At 38.7% G+C, this 18,587-nt stretch overlaps 1 protein-coding gene across 4 annotated transcripts in view; it reads left to right on the plus strand.

The window, feature by feature from the left end:
* Window positions 1–18,587, plus strand: part of SPICE1 (spindle and centriole associated protein 1) — a 54,705-nt gene that overhangs the window by 9,686 nt on the left and 26,432 nt on the right. For 2 of the 4 annotated variants that reach the window (XR_005883909.1, XM_040980473.1), the window contains exons 3-9: window positions 1,204–1,347; window positions 6,338–6,434; window positions 7,259–7,365; window positions 8,198–8,307; window positions 16,064–16,203; window positions 16,399–16,536; window positions 16,882–17,141. Coding sequence is in view for 3 of the 4 variants with exons in the window: in XM_040980473.1 (XP_040836407.1) it covers window positions 1,204–1,347; window positions 6,338–6,434; window positions 7,259–7,365; window positions 8,198–8,307; window positions 16,064–16,203; window positions 16,399–16,536; window positions 16,882–17,141 (996 nt within the window). In the remaining variant the exon portion in view is untranslated. Of the gene's footprint in view, window positions 1–1,203; window positions 1,348–5,289; window positions 5,339–6,337; window positions 6,435–7,258; window positions 7,366–8,197; window positions 8,308–16,063; window positions 16,204–16,398; window positions 16,537–16,881; window positions 17,142–18,587 lie in introns of those variants that run through there. The other 2 variants (XM_040980475.1, XM_040980474.1) reach the window with 2 other exon arrangements.

The raw sequence follows: 18,587 nt of genomic DNA on the forward strand, positions 1-18,587 counted from the left end.
TGCATGACCTTCCTCTGTAATTTCCCAAGTGCGTGACAGAAGCCCAAGCCTCTGGGACAGCTTTTCCTGCTTTTCCTGCTTTTCCTAGGCCATTGTAGGGGGATGAATCAGAAATGGAGCAGCTGGGACTTGAACTAATTCCCATGTGGAATGCCAATATGTCAGTCAGTAGCTTTACCCACCAAGCCACAATGCTGACCAAACCCATTTTGATTTTATTACCCATTAATTGAATCTCAACTTTTGGTTTGAAAAATACTCATTTATTTGGAATGTCTTATATAAAGGAAGCTAAAATTAATATTACTTTCACAGTGCCTTCTAGCTATGTTTACTAGTACAGATATGTATCATTTTTGAAAATTTCAAGGACTATAAACATTTTTTAAAGATGTATTTATTTTTATGGCAGTCAGATATATATAGAAAGGAGAAGAGACAGAGAGGAACATTCCATCTGATGATTCATTCTCCAATTGACCACAACAACTGGAGCAGCGCCAATTCGAAACCAGGAGCCATGAGCTTCTTTTGGGTCTCCCACGTGGGTGCAGGGTCCCAAGGCTTTGGGCTGTCCTTCACTGCTTTCCCAGGCCACAAGCAGGGAGCTGAATGGGAAGTGGAGCAGCCAGGATTAGAACTGGCATCCATATGGGATCCTGGTGCGTTCAAGGTGAGGACTTTAGCCGCTATACTCAGCCACCGTGCCAGGCCCAACTATAAACATTTTGATTGTGAGTCTGTATAAATGTATGTTGTCTAGACAGAAAAAATTAAAATTAAAAATGGTGAGCTAGACTTGGGTAACCGACTATCAAAATAGACAGCCTTGGGCCCTGTGCAGTATCCTAGCAATTAAAGTCGTCACCTTGCATGCACTAGGATCCCATATGGGCCCCGCTTCCCACCCAGCTTCCTGCTTGTGGTCTGAGAAAGCAGTCGAGGATGGCCCAAAGCCTCAGGACCCTGTACCCGTGTGGGAGACCCAGAAGAGGCTCCAGGCTTCTGGATTCTAATCGACTCAACTCCTGCTGCTCCTGCTGTTGCAGCCACTTGGAGAATAAATCAACAAAAGAAAGATCTTTCTTTCTGTCTCTCCTCCCCTCTGTATATCTGACTTTCCAATAAAAATAATAAATCTTAAAAAAAATACAGCTTCTTTGTTCCTGAAACATTCTTTTGTATTTTTTCCCTTCTACATAGGAACGCCGTCATGAAATACATAAATCAAAGAATAGAGCATTGGCACACTGGGAACTCCAAGAAAAAGCTCTGAAGAGAAAATGGAGAAAGCAGAAAACAGAAACTTCCAATCTTGAGAAAAGAAAGTTATCTATCATGAAGGAGGTAATGATAGCATTTCTCTGAATTTGACTCGTATGGGAGAAGCTGTAGTAATGATTGCACCCTTACGTGATGATCTGCATGTGGACGTCAGTGCAGCAGAGTGACAGAATCTAGTTTTGTGGTTTGGATTCGTGCTTCACAATTTCCTAGCCCTGTGAACTTAAGCACATTTAGCATCTTGGCCTGAATTATTCATCTTTATAATAGGAAAACCCACTTGCCTGGTTATATTACTATGTAAGTTTAATGATAAAATATTTAGATAGTATGACGATAGATAAAATGATTAGCACAGTTACTGGTGCATCATTAGTACCTTATACATGTTTAAAACTGCTATATTTTTCTCATTTCAACAACAGTGCTGTTAAATTGCTTTGCACACAATCGTTATCAGTTGTGCCTTTTTACCTAAATACTAAGAACCACTTGCCAGGCAAAAAGTGTTTAGACAAGTAACCAGGTATGTAGGAGTCAGCCCTGTGGGAAGTAAGTGGAAACTGCACCAAAATAACCCTTGTTTAGGTGAGCTATGGTGTAAGGAATTGTGTTTGCTCTGTAGTCCAGTGTATTATCTAGTGCTTTATTGGTGGATACTAAGGTAGTGTACTATAGTATGATTTAAGCATCTGGGGGAAAAAAAGACCTCAAAGTATAGTAATTCAGGCAAAGTAGAAATGCATTTCTCTCCTGGAGCAGTAGAAAATTTAAGTCGTAGCTTGTGGGGGGTGTGTGCAGTCCTTCATTACATGTCTCTGAGTAGAGTGTTTTCACTGTTTCCGTTGTATGCCTGCCAGCAGGCCACAACACACTCCTCATGTTATCTAGAAGTTGGAAATATAACTTCCTTGTTGACTAGAAAGCTATTTCCACCTGCAGAGATGATTAGGCGATCTCACTATGTACTTGGCTGAAACTTGGGAGTTCTGCTGTTACAGGAGATGAAAGGGAAGAATATTGTTGGATAAGTAGTAGTGTCTGCCACCCACAGATTTGTTTTTTTAGCTTGTCACTGTAAGTGATATAATCAGTATCCTTGTTTTGTTCTGGGGTGCATGTGCATTTGTAGAATACAGTTTAAGGCAATTACACATTTTAAAAATTTTGTTTACATTTTACAAACAGACTGTGTGTGAGAGAGAGGGAAAGCAAGAGATGGGTACAGCCCATATTTGTTGATTTGCACTCCAAATACCTGCAAGGTGTGTGGCTGGGCTGGGGCTGAAGCAGGCAGCCAGGAACTTTATCTAGGGCTAGCATGTGGGTGATGGAAACCCAGTCATTCGAGCCATCGTCACAGCCTTGTCAGGAGCTGGAGCCAAGGCTAGAACTCACATCTTCTGGTGGGGCACATGGCATCCTAAGTGCCAGGCTAAATGCCCACTACGTAGGGTAAATTCTCAAAAGAATTGCTGAGTCAAAGGATAAGTGTGTTCTTCAGTATTGCTACATTTGTAATATTTCTATTTAAGGGGTGTGATGGGACCATACAAAGAAGGTTTAATCATGTGTTAAAGCTACTGGGACTCCTTTGCACTAGAGCTGGGCTCCTAGATTTTCATAAATTAAGAGAAAAGCCCTCTGGCCAGCACTTTCATTTAATTTTCTGTGTAATATACTCTTGCCATGAGAATCAATCAAAAGAGGATCTAAATCTAACTAAGAGAGGGGTTTTCTTAAAGTCTAAATTAATTCCAAAGTGCCACAATTTCCAAGTTAGTTAATTTCCTAGTTCCATGTGGTTTCTGTTGTCATGGAATGAAGGGGTTAGGATGAAGAATTTCTGATACCATCTTTGCGGAGACCCTAAGTGCATCTTTGAATATCTAAAATGTGCATCAGCACTCAGAATTAAGCTTATGTTCTACAGACTAGGACAAGTAGCATATGTAGTTGGGCCTTCAGAGACCACTGTCCCTTTTAAGAGAATGTTTTTTTAAAGTAGTTATAGATAGATCCATAAAGGGCAAAAGAATCTATGTGCACACAAGCCATTTCTCCCAAAAGAACTTGGGCAATGACTAACAGTAGGTGACAGGGCATTGGCTTAAAATCCTGTTGTAATCAATGTCAAATCTCAGTAAGATTATTCTTTCACAATCTGCTTCTGTCAGTTCCATCGAATTTTTTCCCCCCAAAGAGTTATTTATTTGAAAGGCAGAGTGATCGGGGTGGGAGTGGTGGAGGAGGGAGATAGAGATCTTGCATCTGTTGGTTCAGTCACTCACCAAATGGCTGCAATAGCCGGGTCTGGCCCAGACCAAGCCTAGGAGCCAGGAACTCCATCCAGGTCTCCTGCATGGGTGGATGGGACCGATCACTGGGCCATCTGCTGCCTCTTGAGGTACAATAGCGTGCTCGCTTCGGCAGCACATATACTAAAATTGAGGTACATTAGCATAGGACTGGACTGAAGGCACAGTAGCAGAGCCTCAAAGCAGCACTCCACAGTGGGGTTACTGGTATTTGGAGGTAGGAGCTTAGCTCACTATGTTACTACACTGGTCCTCCTATGTCTTTTTTTTTTTTAAGATTTATTTATTTTCACTGGAAAGTCAGATATACAGATAGAAGGAAATACAGAGAGAAAAATCTTCCATCTGATAATTCATTGCCCAAGTGGCCGCAACAGTTGGAGCTGCACCAATTCACAGCCAGGAGCCTGGAGCCACCTCCAGGTTTCCCAAGTGGGTGCAGGGTCCAGCAGCCTTTGCGCCTTCCTCAGCCACCTTCCCAGGCAACAAGCAGTGAGCTGGATGGAAAGCAGGGCTGCTAGGATTAGAACTGGCACCCATATGGGATCCCAATGCGTGGAAGGCAAGGACTCTAGCCGCTAGGCTACTGCACTGAGTCCCCTTCCATGTCTTGATAGAAGATTGGTGTCTTTAAAAAATGAATAAACTCTTCAAAAGATACGTATTTTTTTGAAAGGCAGATTTATATAGAGAAGGAGAGACAGAGGGAGAGAAGTCTTATATCTGCTGGCTTACTTCCTAAGCCATAATGGCCAGAGCTGAGTGGATCCAAAGCCAGGAGCCAGGAAATTCGAGTCTTCCACAGGGGTATAGAGACCCAAGGACTTGAGTCCTCCACTGCCTTTCCAAGCCATAAGCAGCATGCTGGATTGAAAGTGGAGCAGCCAGGATACAACCCAGAACTCAGATGGGATGACGGTACTTACAGGTAGAAGATCAGCCTGTCATGTGACTGCATCAGCCTCCTGCCCCCCCTCTTCCCCCCCAACAGTCAACTCTTAAAACTGCTCTGAGGAAATAAGCTTTGTGTGCTCTTTCTGGTGCAGTAATAGATTATATTGATTCATTCATATTTCCCCCTGTTAACTTCATTTACTTGCAGCAGAGCTAAACATGGATAGAAATTTGGTTCACGGATAATATAAATTGTAGAAACAGTCTTAAATATCTCTAAAGTGCTTTACAGATTTTCATTGTGTCCACAGCCTTACAGTTTGTTTTTGGGTTTGAAGAGGTGATTTTAACTCTATTTAAACTTAAGGAAACTAAGTTTAGTGAGATTGGAGTTGCCTAATATCTTTTGACTTGGCCTAGAATCCCAGTCTTAATGATCCAAACATATCCTTGTTATACCGTTCCAAAACTTCAGTTCTTTGTAGAAGGAACAAATTCCAGATTTTATTCTTATCAACTGAGCCAGCCAACCTGTTTGATACTGGTGGGGGAAGAGATGGATTAAGTAAGATTATGACTCTTGTTGATTCTGTTTCTGTATCCTAAAATAATAACAGATCATATGGGACACTTGTTTCCATGGTGTAGAGAAATTCTGGTAAGAATATTTGTTACCAGATGTTTTACTAATTTGAGTTAGTGTTGGAAACTGGGCAGTTTCCAATTTTGAGACACCTTTCAACTTACAATGCCATCTGCTGGTGGTTGATGGTTAACTTGCTGATACTAACAGGCTTTCTGGTTCCTTCAAAAGTTGCTGGGTTGAATATTCATAACCAAAGGTAAGACAGAGATGGGATTTTTAGTTTCCACTTCTCTAGAATTAAAAAAGTATAGTGCAGAGGCATTGTATATTTTGTTTGATCATTCAGCTCACATCTTAAATTATGTTTTTTAAGTTGAATGGATTATGAAATTCATGATTAAAAGCTCTGAGCTTGTTGCTGTAAGATTTGTATCTTGCATTTGTGATTTTAGCTGTAGATCATCATTAGTAATAGATTACAGCTATCATGTTAAAAATAGGATATAAATTAAAAAGCCTGTGTTGTGGCATAGTGGGTAAAGCCGCATCTTTTATGGGTGCTGGTTGTAATCATGCTGGCTCACATCCAGCTGCCTGCTAATGCACCTGTGAAAGCAGCAGACGATGGCCCAAGTTCTTAGGCCCCTGCACCCCCTGGGGAGACCTGAAAGAAGCTCCTGGTTCCTGGCTCCCTTCTGGCCCTTGTGACAGCCATTTGGAGAGTGAATCAGCAGATGGAAGCATATGCTCTCTCTTGCTTGCTTTCCCTCTTTTCCCTCTTTTCCTCTCTCTCTGTGATTCTGTCTTTCAAATAAATGAAAGAATTTTTTTTAATTAAAAGATTTTAAATTAATGTATTTTACTTACTTAAAATATTTTTTTATTGTTTTTTGAGGTAGTTTTATTAATATCTCATTCCTTCCCTCTCTCCTTTCTTCCTCTCATAAATGAAATAAACCTAAAAAGATACATATATATAAAACTTTTGTTTTACATACATACATACATATGTAATTTTGTGTGTGTGTGTATGCATGTAATGTGTCCCAATTTACTGCTCTGAGTGGCAACCGGAGCACTTGGAATGCCACTAATTGTAATACTGCCCTCTAGTGGTATTTAAGAATGCTGCCAGTGAAAGATTTTAGTGGCCTGTGGTTTTTTGTGTTCTGTGCCTTCATGTTATTTTTCTTTGTGATTTGAAAAGGGAATGCATTTTCTTTCTGAATAATGTTTGTCATTAACACGTGTCCAGATTCTTTCTGATCAATACCAGATGCAGGATGTATTGGAGAAATCTGATAATTTGATGGCTGTAGCAAAAGATCTGTTTGCTCCTCGAAGGCGCACAGGTGAAGTATCTAATTCAAACAGCAGCTTATTTGATTTATTTACTATAGCTCACAGCTAACAGTTTTGAAGAATTGAAAGTCTTTTTTCTGGTATCATTTATATTACAAATATTTCAGGAAAGAAAATCTGTAAGAGTTGATGTGATTATAGTCATAGATAGTTTTTTTCTAGAAAGTAATTAATTAAACATTACAAATTATTCAGGTCAGAAAGGGTAAATTGTTATTATCCACTAAAATATTTTACAGTATAAGATACAGGATTTTGTAATTTTAGAATGTGATTTAATTTCCAGTTAAGATTAAATTACCACATCCAGTACTTACGTTTATATATATGTGTGTGTGTGTATCTATCTGCCTAACTATGTGTATATATATGTTTAATTTGAAACACAAAGCAACTGAAGTCTGGTTTTAAAAGTAACCTTGACTCCTGTCAAACACAGGAGGTTATTAATTTTTTCATGTAATTTTTCATATAATACATTGTTTATCTTAATCTCCAGAAGTATTTGATTTTAAAATGGGATTTGAATCTTGGATCAGCTATTTATTAGTGTGACTCTGGGCTTGTGTGTAATATCTTTGCATTTCAGTTTACTGATCTTTAAAAAACTCACAGAAGATTAGGAGGGTAAAATGAGTTAATATATAAGAGCTTTTGAAAGAATACTTGGCTTATAGTAAGCACTATATGGGTGAGCTGCTATTTTCATTGTAACTTAAGAATACAAAATGCTGATGTAAACTTGCAGCAGTGTAGAGTTTGTAAAGGATGTTTAATAAAAACAAGATCATAATGACTTATTTTCCTTGTCTAGGGTTTCCTAATGTAACAATGGCTCCTGATTCCTCTCAGGGTCCAATCGTGGTAAATCAAGACCCTATCACTCAGTCCAATCTTGATGAATGTCTCATAGAACCTCAGGTAATGTGTTCAACTCAGAGCTGTAATTCTCATGCTGAATTGAAATGTAGGTTGATGTGGTAAGCAGTTTAAAGCTTGATTATCAAGAAATGCTAGTTGGTTGCTAGTTTTTCCCCTATTCAAACATATTGCATTTCTGAGTAATGTTTGCTTGGAATTAGATAAAATCAGTTAGAAAATGGATGAAGGAGAAAGTCCAAAGGAATGCTCTTGAGTCCTAGCAAATGAAGGGAAGGGTAGAAAAAGAACTCATAGAGGAGATTGGAGATAAACAGCCAGAAGAATCGAAGAAAATTCGAGAAAATAGGTGTCATGAATACTAAAGGAGGAATCTATCAAGATTTTAAAAGAAATGTGTCATCAGTAGGGTCTAATGCATCAAAATAAAGGAAATAAGGGGAAGAGAAGTAGTCCATTTGAATTAGGAATGTAAATGTTGATACTGACCTTGTAGAGAGAGTAATTTGAGTAGAATGATCCGGCAGGAGCAATGTTGCGTGGCATAGATGCTAAGTTAGAAGTGGGGAACAACTCAAGTAGTTTGGTGGTGGAAGAGAAGATAGATTGATTGCTCAATGTGGATTTAGGGTCATAGTAAGATGGAAGGGCTGGCTCCCATTTCATTATTTTTGAGCTGAAGCCAGTGCAGTGAGAGGTTGGAGATGCAGAAGGGACCTTTGATTCAGTAGAAGGAGGTGAGAGGATTTGGGGTTCTAGAACACACATGGAAAGATTAGTCTTAGGGAGACCTCTCTTCTCTTACGACAAAAATAAAGGACGGGTGTAAATAAAATCAACTTGTGTTGTTATTTGTATTGTTATATTGAGATAGGCTCTTAATGAAGTTGATGATGAAGAAGGAACTGTTATTAGCCAGTCAGAAGAAAGCGAGAATGAGTTTGATAACTCCCTAAACTCTCAGTCTAACACGAACACAGAAAGGTATGTATTTATGACATAAGTATTTATAACTTGTGACTTTTTTCCCCAAGGCCATTTCTGATGTTCATTATTTACTTCATGTTATTATTAACAGGAAGTATTATTTATTCCAAATTTTTATATGATTTTTTGAAAGCTGTGAGAACACTACAAAATGCTCCTATATACTCATCACTAGAATTCAGCAATCTACCTTTGTTTTATTGTTTTCTTTTTTTTTTTCCGTGTATTTACACAGAAACATACATGCACATTTTGAAAGAACCATTGGGAGTAAGCTGTATACCTTATCCTTAAATACTTCAGAACAAAACTTGAGAACAGAAGTGTTGACTAGGAACAAGAGATTCCTTTGTACAGTTACCACAGTCAGGAAATTACATTGGCTCAATACTGTCATCTAATCTGTAGGACAAACTGAGGTTTCTGCAATTGTCTTAGTAATGTTATTTGTGGTATTTTATATGATTGAAGAACCAGTCACAGTCAGCTACTGTTTTTAGTTTTCAGGTCTGTGTCTTTTTAGAACTTTGGAATTAGTGTTTATCTGTTGCATTACTTTGCTTTTTAGCTTTGGAGAAGTGCACAGAAGTTATTTTGGAGTTTTTTTTCTAGTTTATCTTATTTATTATTAGATTCAGGTTGTACATTTTGAGGAAGAGAAACTCAGTGGTGATTGTATCATGAGGTGATGATGTCATTGGTGCACATTGACGCTGTTAGTTTTGGTTGGTTAAAGTGAGGATGTCTGCTGGGTATTCTCAATGGATTATAACCTATTTTAATTTATCTTAATGTTCTTCTGCCCTGTGAAAGTTCCTTGAAGTCGCTCTTGCGTGTTTTTGATGTGTCTTTTCTATAAGGTTTGTTTGATATAGCTACCCTTCTATCCTTCTCTACATTCTACTCTACCTTCTTTTTCTCTGGAATCAACCATTTCTTCAAGAAGCTCTGGTTGATTTTATGGCAAAGAGGATGTTTTGAAACCAAGATTTAGGTATTAAGTGTGTTTATTGTAGCTGAAAGTCATTGCTTTTTAGAATTCTTCAGCAAACACATGTTCGCGTAGACGTGTATACCTATACGCATATGCTTTTGCATATTTTCTTAATATAGCTGTAAATCATAAGTTTACACTGATACTATTGAAGCCGCTTCAGCACTGCTGGAATTTGCTTAGCCTTCTCTTAGTCCACGTTGTGTCCCTCCCCTTTAATGCTGAGAAGCATGCCTCTAAACATTACACCACGCTTTTACTCAGAGTCAGTCCTGCAATATATGGAAAGTAACTTTGGAATTGCTACTCCCATACTGCTGCAGAAATTGTTTGCAGTTTTTAAAGGTTATTCTGTTCATTTAAAATATAATTCGATTACTTTGTTCCTCCTTGTAACCAATTTTAAATTTTTCCTTTCCACTCTTTTGACAAAGTTTTGCAGTTTGTTTTCAGAATAGTGTCATCTGTCTCCTATCTCTTTCTAACCAGCTCCCTTTCATTATGATCTTTACAGGTAACTCATTAAATTAGTTTTTGCTTTACTCTTCCTGTATTTCTTTTCATACATGTAAGCGGGTACCTTTATATTTTATTTTCTTTTAATATAAGATATACCATCTGTATTTATTTTATCACTTAAAAGTATATCTTGGAAATCATCCCACAGCTTCTGTAAGTTTATTTTCCTTCATTTGTAAGCAAAATGAGACATGTGCATCAGTGTTAATTTGTGAACATATCATGATTTATTTGTTGCAATTATGAAACTGCCACAGTGAAAACTCTGTGTACACACATGTATTTTTGCATTACGAGCAATCAATATTTAGGGTAGATTGCAAGTGGAAAAGTTTTTATTTTAAAAAGTAAGTAACTGAATTCTGCTATGTGAAAGTGTTATATTTTGTATTCTCACTGGCTAATGTCTGGGCATCAGGCTTTACAATTTTTGCTAATGATTTTATAGGTGAGAAATGATATCTCTAAGTAGTTTTACTTTTCATTTTTCCCCAAATTATATTGAGTATCTTTTTATATATTTGTTGTGAGTTGACAGATTCTGTCCCAAAAATGAGTCAGGAGGCACTTTTAAAAGCTCAAGAGTCTTTGTTCACTAGCTGGTGGACTGTCCCATATCACTATAAGGGAAAGAGGGGCCGATGTCAGGGGTTCTTAAGCTCACACTAGCATGATGAACTATGCAATGAAGTAAGTTGGGCCCAGCACAGTCGCCTAGTGACTAAAGTATTCACCTTCACCTTACATGTGCCGGGATCCCATAAGGGTGCCTGCTCTAATTGTGGCTGTTCTGCTTCCCCTGCATCTTCCTGCTTGTGGCCTGGGAGAGCAGAGCAGGATGGCCCAAAGCTTTGGGACCCTGCACCCACGTGGAAGACCTGGGGGAGGCTTCTGCCTCCTGGCTTCAGATGGGCCCAATTCTAGCCATTGTGGCCCTTGGGGAGTGAACTGTTGGTTGGAAGAACTTTCTCTCTGTCTCTCCTCTCTGTATATCTGCCCTTTCAATAATAATAATAAGTAAATCTTAAAAAAAAAACAAACCAAAAATCTAAGTTAACATTGAGCACAAAAGACTGTCCAGTGCACTAGGCTGACACTGGTGCAATATAATGAAGGAGGAACTGTCAGGAATTTTTGCCTTCTTTGGATGCCAGGAAACACTCAAGCTCTGAAGCGACCAACTAAAGGAAGGGATAGAGGCACAAAAGGCTTGTGTTTTGGCCTGAGCTGTCAGGAGAAACTTTGTAGCTGAGTGCCAATCTGAGGATAAGGAGGAAGCTCCACTAGGAGAACATTAATTACGTTCCTGTGTCTCTGTCATCTCTGTTGCTCTCTGGGAGGCTCTTGTCAAACAGGATGTGACTTTCAGAGGCTCTGCTGGACAAAGAAAAGAGCCCATTTCAGAATGAGATATACACTCTCACCCTTGCAGGGGACTCCCTGGAGCTTGAGGTCATGTCAAGACTCAAGTTATGAACGTGTCAGAATATTTTAGGGTGTCCAGTTTTGCTGTCACCATATTCTGCTGCCTGGGCTGCCGGAATATTAGGAGAATTAACAAGGAATGCCTCTTCAGTCTTTGGCCACTTTTCTTGTTTTCTTAATATATGTATGATCTATATTTAAGGGGATTAGCCTCTTTTGATGTAAGTATTTTTATGTGGTCTGATGTTATAATACAGCAACTAAGCTGCTGCTGACTATGCTAGCAACCCACATCAGAGTGCTGATGTGAGTCCTTACTGCTGTGTCTCATGCAGCTCCCTGCTAATGGGCCCTGGGAATGCAGCAAGTGATGCCCACCCACATGGGCTGCCTGAATGGAGTTCCAGTCCCCTGGCTTTGACATGGCATGGCCCTGGCTGATGTATAATGTGTTTTGTATTATAATATGTACAATGTATTATGTTTTTCCCCAGTATTTTTAATTTATTTTTGAATTTTTTAATAAATGGACTATTATTTAATCAAACAAAATATGATTGAATTTATCATTTTCCTTTTGAGTGTAAACCTTGAATCATACCCTGAAATCCTTTCTCAAAACCCAGGTTTTTAGTACTCAGGTGTTGTTACAAATTATCTCAGTGCCATTTGTTAAAAAAAGCATCCTCGCGCCGCTGACTTGAGATGCAAACATTGCTGCATGCTAAATTTCTGTATGCGTTTCTAGTTACTGGCTTTGTCTTGATACTGTTGCGCCAATACTACACTGTGTCAATTAGAGAGGATTTAGAGTGTTTTAACAGACTCCCTCATAGCTTTTTATTCATTCTCTTAGTGATGTCTTACATATTTATTTTTTTTTTGCAGAAACTTTAGAATTAATTTGTTTAGCATACTAAAAAAACTTGCTGGTTTGTTTTTGATAGAACATGTCGTTAGATGAACTGGGGAGAACTGACCTCACAATGTTGAATTTTACTAAGAACAGTGTATTTTTCTATTTGTTAAAAATTTACTGTTTTGTTTTTGATGGGGATTTAAATATTTTTTTATCATTAATGGTGTTTATTTCTTACTAATTTTATTCAGTATTTCATATTTCAATTGAGAAGTTTTCCATTATTTGTTATAACTAATTATTGTTTTTGTTTATGAATGTTATTGCTCTTTCTTGCTATTCTGCTATTTTATTGAGTCTTAGTTAGGGTAGTATTTTGTTTTTCAAGTTTATTTTAATTGGAAAAGCAGATTTACGTAGAGAAGTAGAAACAGAGAGAAAGATCTTCCATCTGCTGCTTCACGCCCCAAATTGCCTCCAGGATTGGAGCTGAGCCAATCCAAAGCCAGGAGCCAGGAGCTTCTTCCAGGTCCCCCACATGGATGCAAAGGTCCCAAGTTTTGGGCCATCCTCCTCTGCTTTTCCAGGCCATAAGCAGGGAGCTGGATAGAAAGTAGAGCAATGTCCATATGAGATGCCAGTGTTTGAAGGTGGGAGACTAGCCAATTGAGCCAATGCACCAGGCCCAGTGGGTTAGTTCTTTTTTTTTTTAAGATTTATTTTATTTTTATTGCAAAGTCAGATATACATAGAGGAGGAGAGACAGATGAAGATCTTCTGTCCGATGGTTCACTCCCCAAGTGACCGCAATGGCTGGTGCTGCGCCAATCTGAATCCGGGAGCCAGGAGCTCTTCTGGGTCTCCCATGTGGGTGCAGGGCCCCAAGGCTTTGGGCCATCCTCAAATGCTTTCCCAGTCCACAAGCAGGGAGCTGGATGGGAAGTGGAGCTGCCGGTATTAGAACTCGCACCCATATGGGATCCTGGTGCATTCAAGATGAGGACTTTAGCCGCTAGGTCATTGTGCTGGGCCCAGTGGGTTAGTTTTAACATTAATTTTTTTCTGGGTCTGCTATTATGTCATATGCAAATGAACATAGTTTTATTTCTTCCTACATCACATGTCTCTAACTGGTTTCTTTTGTGTTGTTGTATAGGCTATAAAACAGTATTAAAAATAGAGAAAATAGGGGTTGGCGTAGTGGTGCCGCAGGCTAATCCTCTGTCCTGTGGAACTAGCATCCTATATGAGCTCCAGTTCATGTTCTAGCTGCTCCACTTCTGATCCAGCTCTCTGCTTATGGCCTGAGAAAGCAGCAAAGGATGCTTCAAGTCCTTGGAAGCCTGCATACATGTAGGAGGCTGGGAAGAAGCTCCTGCCTCTCAGCTTTGGATGAGCTCAGCTGTGGCCGTTGTGAAGCAATGGATACAAAACCGTCTATCTTCTTTCTGTGTGAATCTGCCTTTCCAATAATAGTAGAATAAATCATAAAGAGAGAGAAAAGAGTAGATATGCTTTCCTTTTTCTTAATCTTGGAAAATGCTTCTGTTGTTTAAGAGGGGGAGACAGCAAGCTCCCATCTCCTGATTTCACTGTCTAAAGGACCAGAGCAGCTGAGGCTAGATCCAATTGGAACTGAGAACTAGGACCTTAAGCTATATTCTCCCACCTGGGTGAAAGGAACTTGGTTCTGAGTCATTATCTGCTAGCTGCCAGCTTAGGGATGGCTTTAAACATCTAGGCTCTTTTATCATTCACCTAAAAATCCTTCCGGTCTTTAATTACTGTTCAGTTCCAAAACAATTTCCACTGTTTTAGGTATTTATTCCTATACTAACATGACATACGTAGACACTAGAATTTGTGTTAGTTTTCTAAGGATGTTGTAACAAATCAATATAAACTTGATGGTTTAATACAAGATATTGATTCTCTTAAAGTTCCAGAGGCTGAAAATCTGAAGTTAGTTTTACTACACTGAAATCAAAGTGTTGGGAGTGGCATATTCCCTGCAGAGTATCCAGAGGGAGAACCTGTTCCTTGCTGTTTCCACCTTCTGGTGGCTGTTGGCATTTTTTGGCTTGGCTGCATCACTCCAACCTCTGCCTCCATCTTTACATAATTTTCTCGCTTGCGTATATCTGTCTTTTGTGCATAAGATATGAATGATTTGCATTTACAGTCCTTCAGGATTATTTCTCCATCTCATGATCCTTAATTAGAGATGTAAAGTTCATTTTTAGACAGATAACATAGCAATCATAAGTTCTAGGGATTAGGCTATGGCTCTTTTTTTTTCTGCTTTGGATGATATTGTATTATTTTAAATGTTGCTGTTATTTCATATAACCTGACTCTTAAAAGTGTAAATCTTAGAGTCTGCAATGTGAGTTTCACACTGTTCAAGATTATTTTCCTAACCTGCATAGACATCTTTCTGTCTTAGAGCCATTGCTGTCATGTTTTGTAACTAGTCTCACTAGTCCCTTGGGTATATACTATGCTACTGTATTTTTACTCTGTGAAGATTTTAGCAGCTAGAGTTCTAACATGCTGTCCATAGGTTGATTGAGAGCAACTCTTTAGGTGGAGATCTGTGGCATCACTAAATAAGATCCCTCCTTTTTTGTAACAGTGTATCATTTTAGATTTCATGTTATCATAGTTTGTTTCCTTAAAATATAATAGTGTTTATAGCATATTCATAGAATCATGCAGTCATTATTGTCAGTTTTAGAATATTTTCATCATCTGAAAAAGAAATCCCCATCTTCTTCAGCTGTTAAATTTTGTTTTCTCCCAGACCTTTCAGCTCCAGTCAGAAACAAGGCTTGTTTCTGTCTCTATAGATTTGCCTACCCTGGACATTTCATATATATATAGATTATGCAGTATGTTATTTTTCACCTATAACATCTTCTACTTAGCATAGTGCTTTTAATATACATATACATTGTGTCATATATCAGTACTACATTATTTGTTATGACTGAAAAATATGTGACAGTATGGCTACACCAACCTATGCATTCATCAACAGGTAGTTACTAGCATCCTTTGGCACCCTAGCTCTTTTAAGTTCAGTTGAAATGAAAATGAATCATTGATCAAAATATTAGCTATAGGGCCTGGCTCAATTACCTAGTGACTAAATTCTCACGTTTTTTTTATCTGCTGGGATCCCATATGGGCACTGGTTCATATCCTTACTGTTCCACATCTCATCCATTTCTCTGCTTCTGGCCTGGAAAAGTAGTTGAGGATGACCCAAAGGCTTGGGACCCTACGCCTGCATGGGAGACCCAGAAGAGGCTCCTGGTTCCTGGCTTTGGATCAGCTCAGTTATGGCTGTTCAGTCTCATTTAGGGACTGAATCAGGGGATGGAAGATCTTTCCTCTCTGTATGTTAGCCCTCCAATAAAAAAATAAAAGCTTTAAAAAACTGTTAGCTATATTACTGATAAAGATATTTATAGTACAAGGCTTAGCTCTTTTTGTGAGTCCTAACCCCTAAACTCTAGCTGCTCTTCTCCCTCTGCCTCCTTGCCAACAGACCTCAGTGATACACATAGTCTGCTCTCTGGACAGGCTCCTTTGTAGGAGAGAGACACCAAAAGGGGCTGCAACATAGATGCCTAATAATTTTAGAGAAAAATAAGTTGTCAAAGAAAGAAAAAAACTTCAGAGAAAGAGGGAGGAGGATGGAGCCATACCATGAACCTCAGAAGGGGTTAAATGCTGCTCCCTTAGTGACTGTGGCAGGTAGGAGACTGGGAGGCAGAAGGAATGAGCCCTTCTCACTTAGGGTGACAGACATCTCAAGTTGGTATTTGTCTTTTCTGTTTAAGTAAAAAGGATTTTTCTTTGATTATGAATTACTTAAAATCCTGCAAATAATTAAAGAGTTTAGATGATAATACCTGTTATAATGTAGGTTATTGTCTCATAATTTATAGGTTTCTGCACCAACTAAAGGAAGAGAATTCTGAGTTAATTAATAAACTGTGGAATGATGTTCAGCAGAAATTGGCAGCACAGTCCCACATGGTAACCCCGCCAGGGACTCCGTCATCTGCTCTGTCATCAAACCAAAGAGGTTTGCTGTCCCTTTGCGTTATTCCTGGTAGCCTTCTTTATGGGGTTTTCTCTATAACACAGTAATTCTTAAGGGGATAGTATTTAAGATGTCTTATCATTAGCCTAATGGACTCAAATACTGACATGTCTGTCAGTTGTACTTTTGAAGGAAGCTGGTACACTTGAGATACTTTTGTAATGTTCTTCCCTTTAGCTGCTCTGAATGCTACCAATGCCGTCAAGAGAATCCAAACCAGGGTTCCATCCGAAGAATCTTCTGCGACTCTAGGCTCAGGCTACACTGTGGGACAAGTGCTGAATTCAAGAAAGCCAAAGCAGCTGTCACATAAAGGTTTAATTCTTTGACTTACAGAGATAAATTATTAATCATGTTACTTGATGCCACTCTCTTAATCTCTTGATAAATGTATTTTTCCTCAGGCTCTTCTAAGTTGGAGCCAAAACAAGTAGAGTTCATTGAATGGTAGCGAAGAAATGTCTCCAATCTCATTTAATTCTGGATAGATAGTTCTAGCACATTCACTATAGATTGTCTAAACTTAGTGTAAACTATATAGATTTTTCTGAGAAAAAATGATGTTAACTTCTGTAAAAGAATTTTATAAAAAACTGTCAAAAGATTTTTCTGGTTGTAATTTTCCTGGTCTTGAAATAAAATTACTTCTGTCATTGTCAGTGAAAAGAAAACCAGATTTGCATACTCCTTCCAAGCAAAAGAATGTGTCAGCTAGCACAACCTCTGCAGACTTACCCAGCAGCAGTAATTCCAGCCTGGATGTTCTCAAACACATGATACATGAGGTGGAGCATGAAATGGAAGAATACGAGAGGTGGACGGGGCGTGAGGTCAAGGGCCTGCAGAGTGGGCAGGGGCTCACAGGCTTCACCTTGTCGCTGGTGAGCTCTCTCTGTCGTCTGGTTCGATACCTGAAAGAGGTAAGAGCAGGAGGATATGAGCACTTTCATTTAGGGAAAAATGTGAGTTGAATTTTTTCTTCCCTGCTTAATTTATCGAAGCCTCCAAATAAAGTACAATGGTGGGCATTGTGGGGCAGCAGGTTCAGCTGCCACTTAGGATTCTTTGTATTGCAGTGGCTGGAATCATTTCCTGCCTCTGTTTCCCATCTGTCTAGTACTATTATGCCTGGAAAGCAGCAGATGAAGACCCAAGTACTTGGGTTCCTATCATCCATGTAGGAGACCTGGATAAAGTTCTTGGCTCCTGGATTTGGCCTAGCCCAACCTCAGCTGTTGAATACAGCTGGTGAGTAAACCAGTGAATGAAAGATGCCTCTGTCTTTGTCTCTGCTCTTTAGATAAATAAAACCTAAAAAGACTCAGGCCATGGTCAGCATTTATTCATTTATTCATTATTCGTTATTCATTAACTTGTTATTAATTGTTACTTAAAAACAGGTTATTTTTCTCTGTTTCCTATTCCTATGTTAGTTAAAAAGACTTAATAGAAAACTTCCTCAAGTTTTATTTAAGATTTATGTATTTGAAAGACAGAGTGACAGAGGAAAAGGGAAACATACACAAAGAGATAGTCCATCTGTTTTTTCACTCACCAAATGGCTGCAGTGGCCAGGCTATGGACAGGAGCCAGCAGTTCCGTCTGGGGTCTCATGGTTGTGGCAATGGCCCAAGCAGTAGAACCGTCTTCCACTGCTTTCCGAGGTACATTTGTAGGGAGCTGGCTTGGTGCTCCAAAATGGGATGCTGGCATCGCAGGTGGTAGTTTAAGTTGCTGCACCACTAGCTTCCATGTTTTCTATGTAGCATGAGTTATACTTTTAGTGGGTGTTGTCTGAGGTATTGTTTAAATGGGTATAAAGCAAGGAGGAACTGTTTGTTTGCAAATAACAGTCCTCAAAATTCTATAATATTACAGTTAGCCATGCATTTCATAATTTTAAAAAGTTCCTTTAACTATTACTTATTTATATATTAATCTGTGAATGAAACAAAATTTATATTAGTTAATGTGTGGATTTACCTACCGCTCTAATTCAGTTGTTTTTATTTCTCTAATGCCATTTTTTATGGTTTTTTGTTTGTTTTACTTACTTTTTAATGAAAGATTCTTAGTTGTCAGACTCACTAAAGTCTTAGCATTTTTCTCCTTTAAGTCAGGAATTTTCAGGATTATGTTCTTGGCTTTTAGAAATTGGCATAGGTCTGGAAGCATGTACTATGTAGATAATTATTTGTTTTATAAAGCTAAATCATTTAAATCAGTAGTCATCTATTTTAGTTATGTTTTGCCAAGATTCAGATTTGAATTAGTGATGAAATCACATGTTTTGAAATTCAAAGATACATAAAGACGTAGGATGCCCCAAACATCCAGCTAACCTGTTTGTTTTCTGATAGCCAAGC

This window comes from Ochotona curzoniae, unplaced genomic scaffold (genome assembly GCF_017591425.1).
Source record: "Ochotona curzoniae isolate NIBS_2020 unplaced genomic scaffold, NIBS_Ocur_1.0 contig_3498, whole genome shotgun sequence".
Classification (NCBI taxonomy): Eukaryota; Metazoa; Chordata; class Mammalia; order Lagomorpha; family Ochotonidae; genus Ochotona; species Ochotona curzoniae.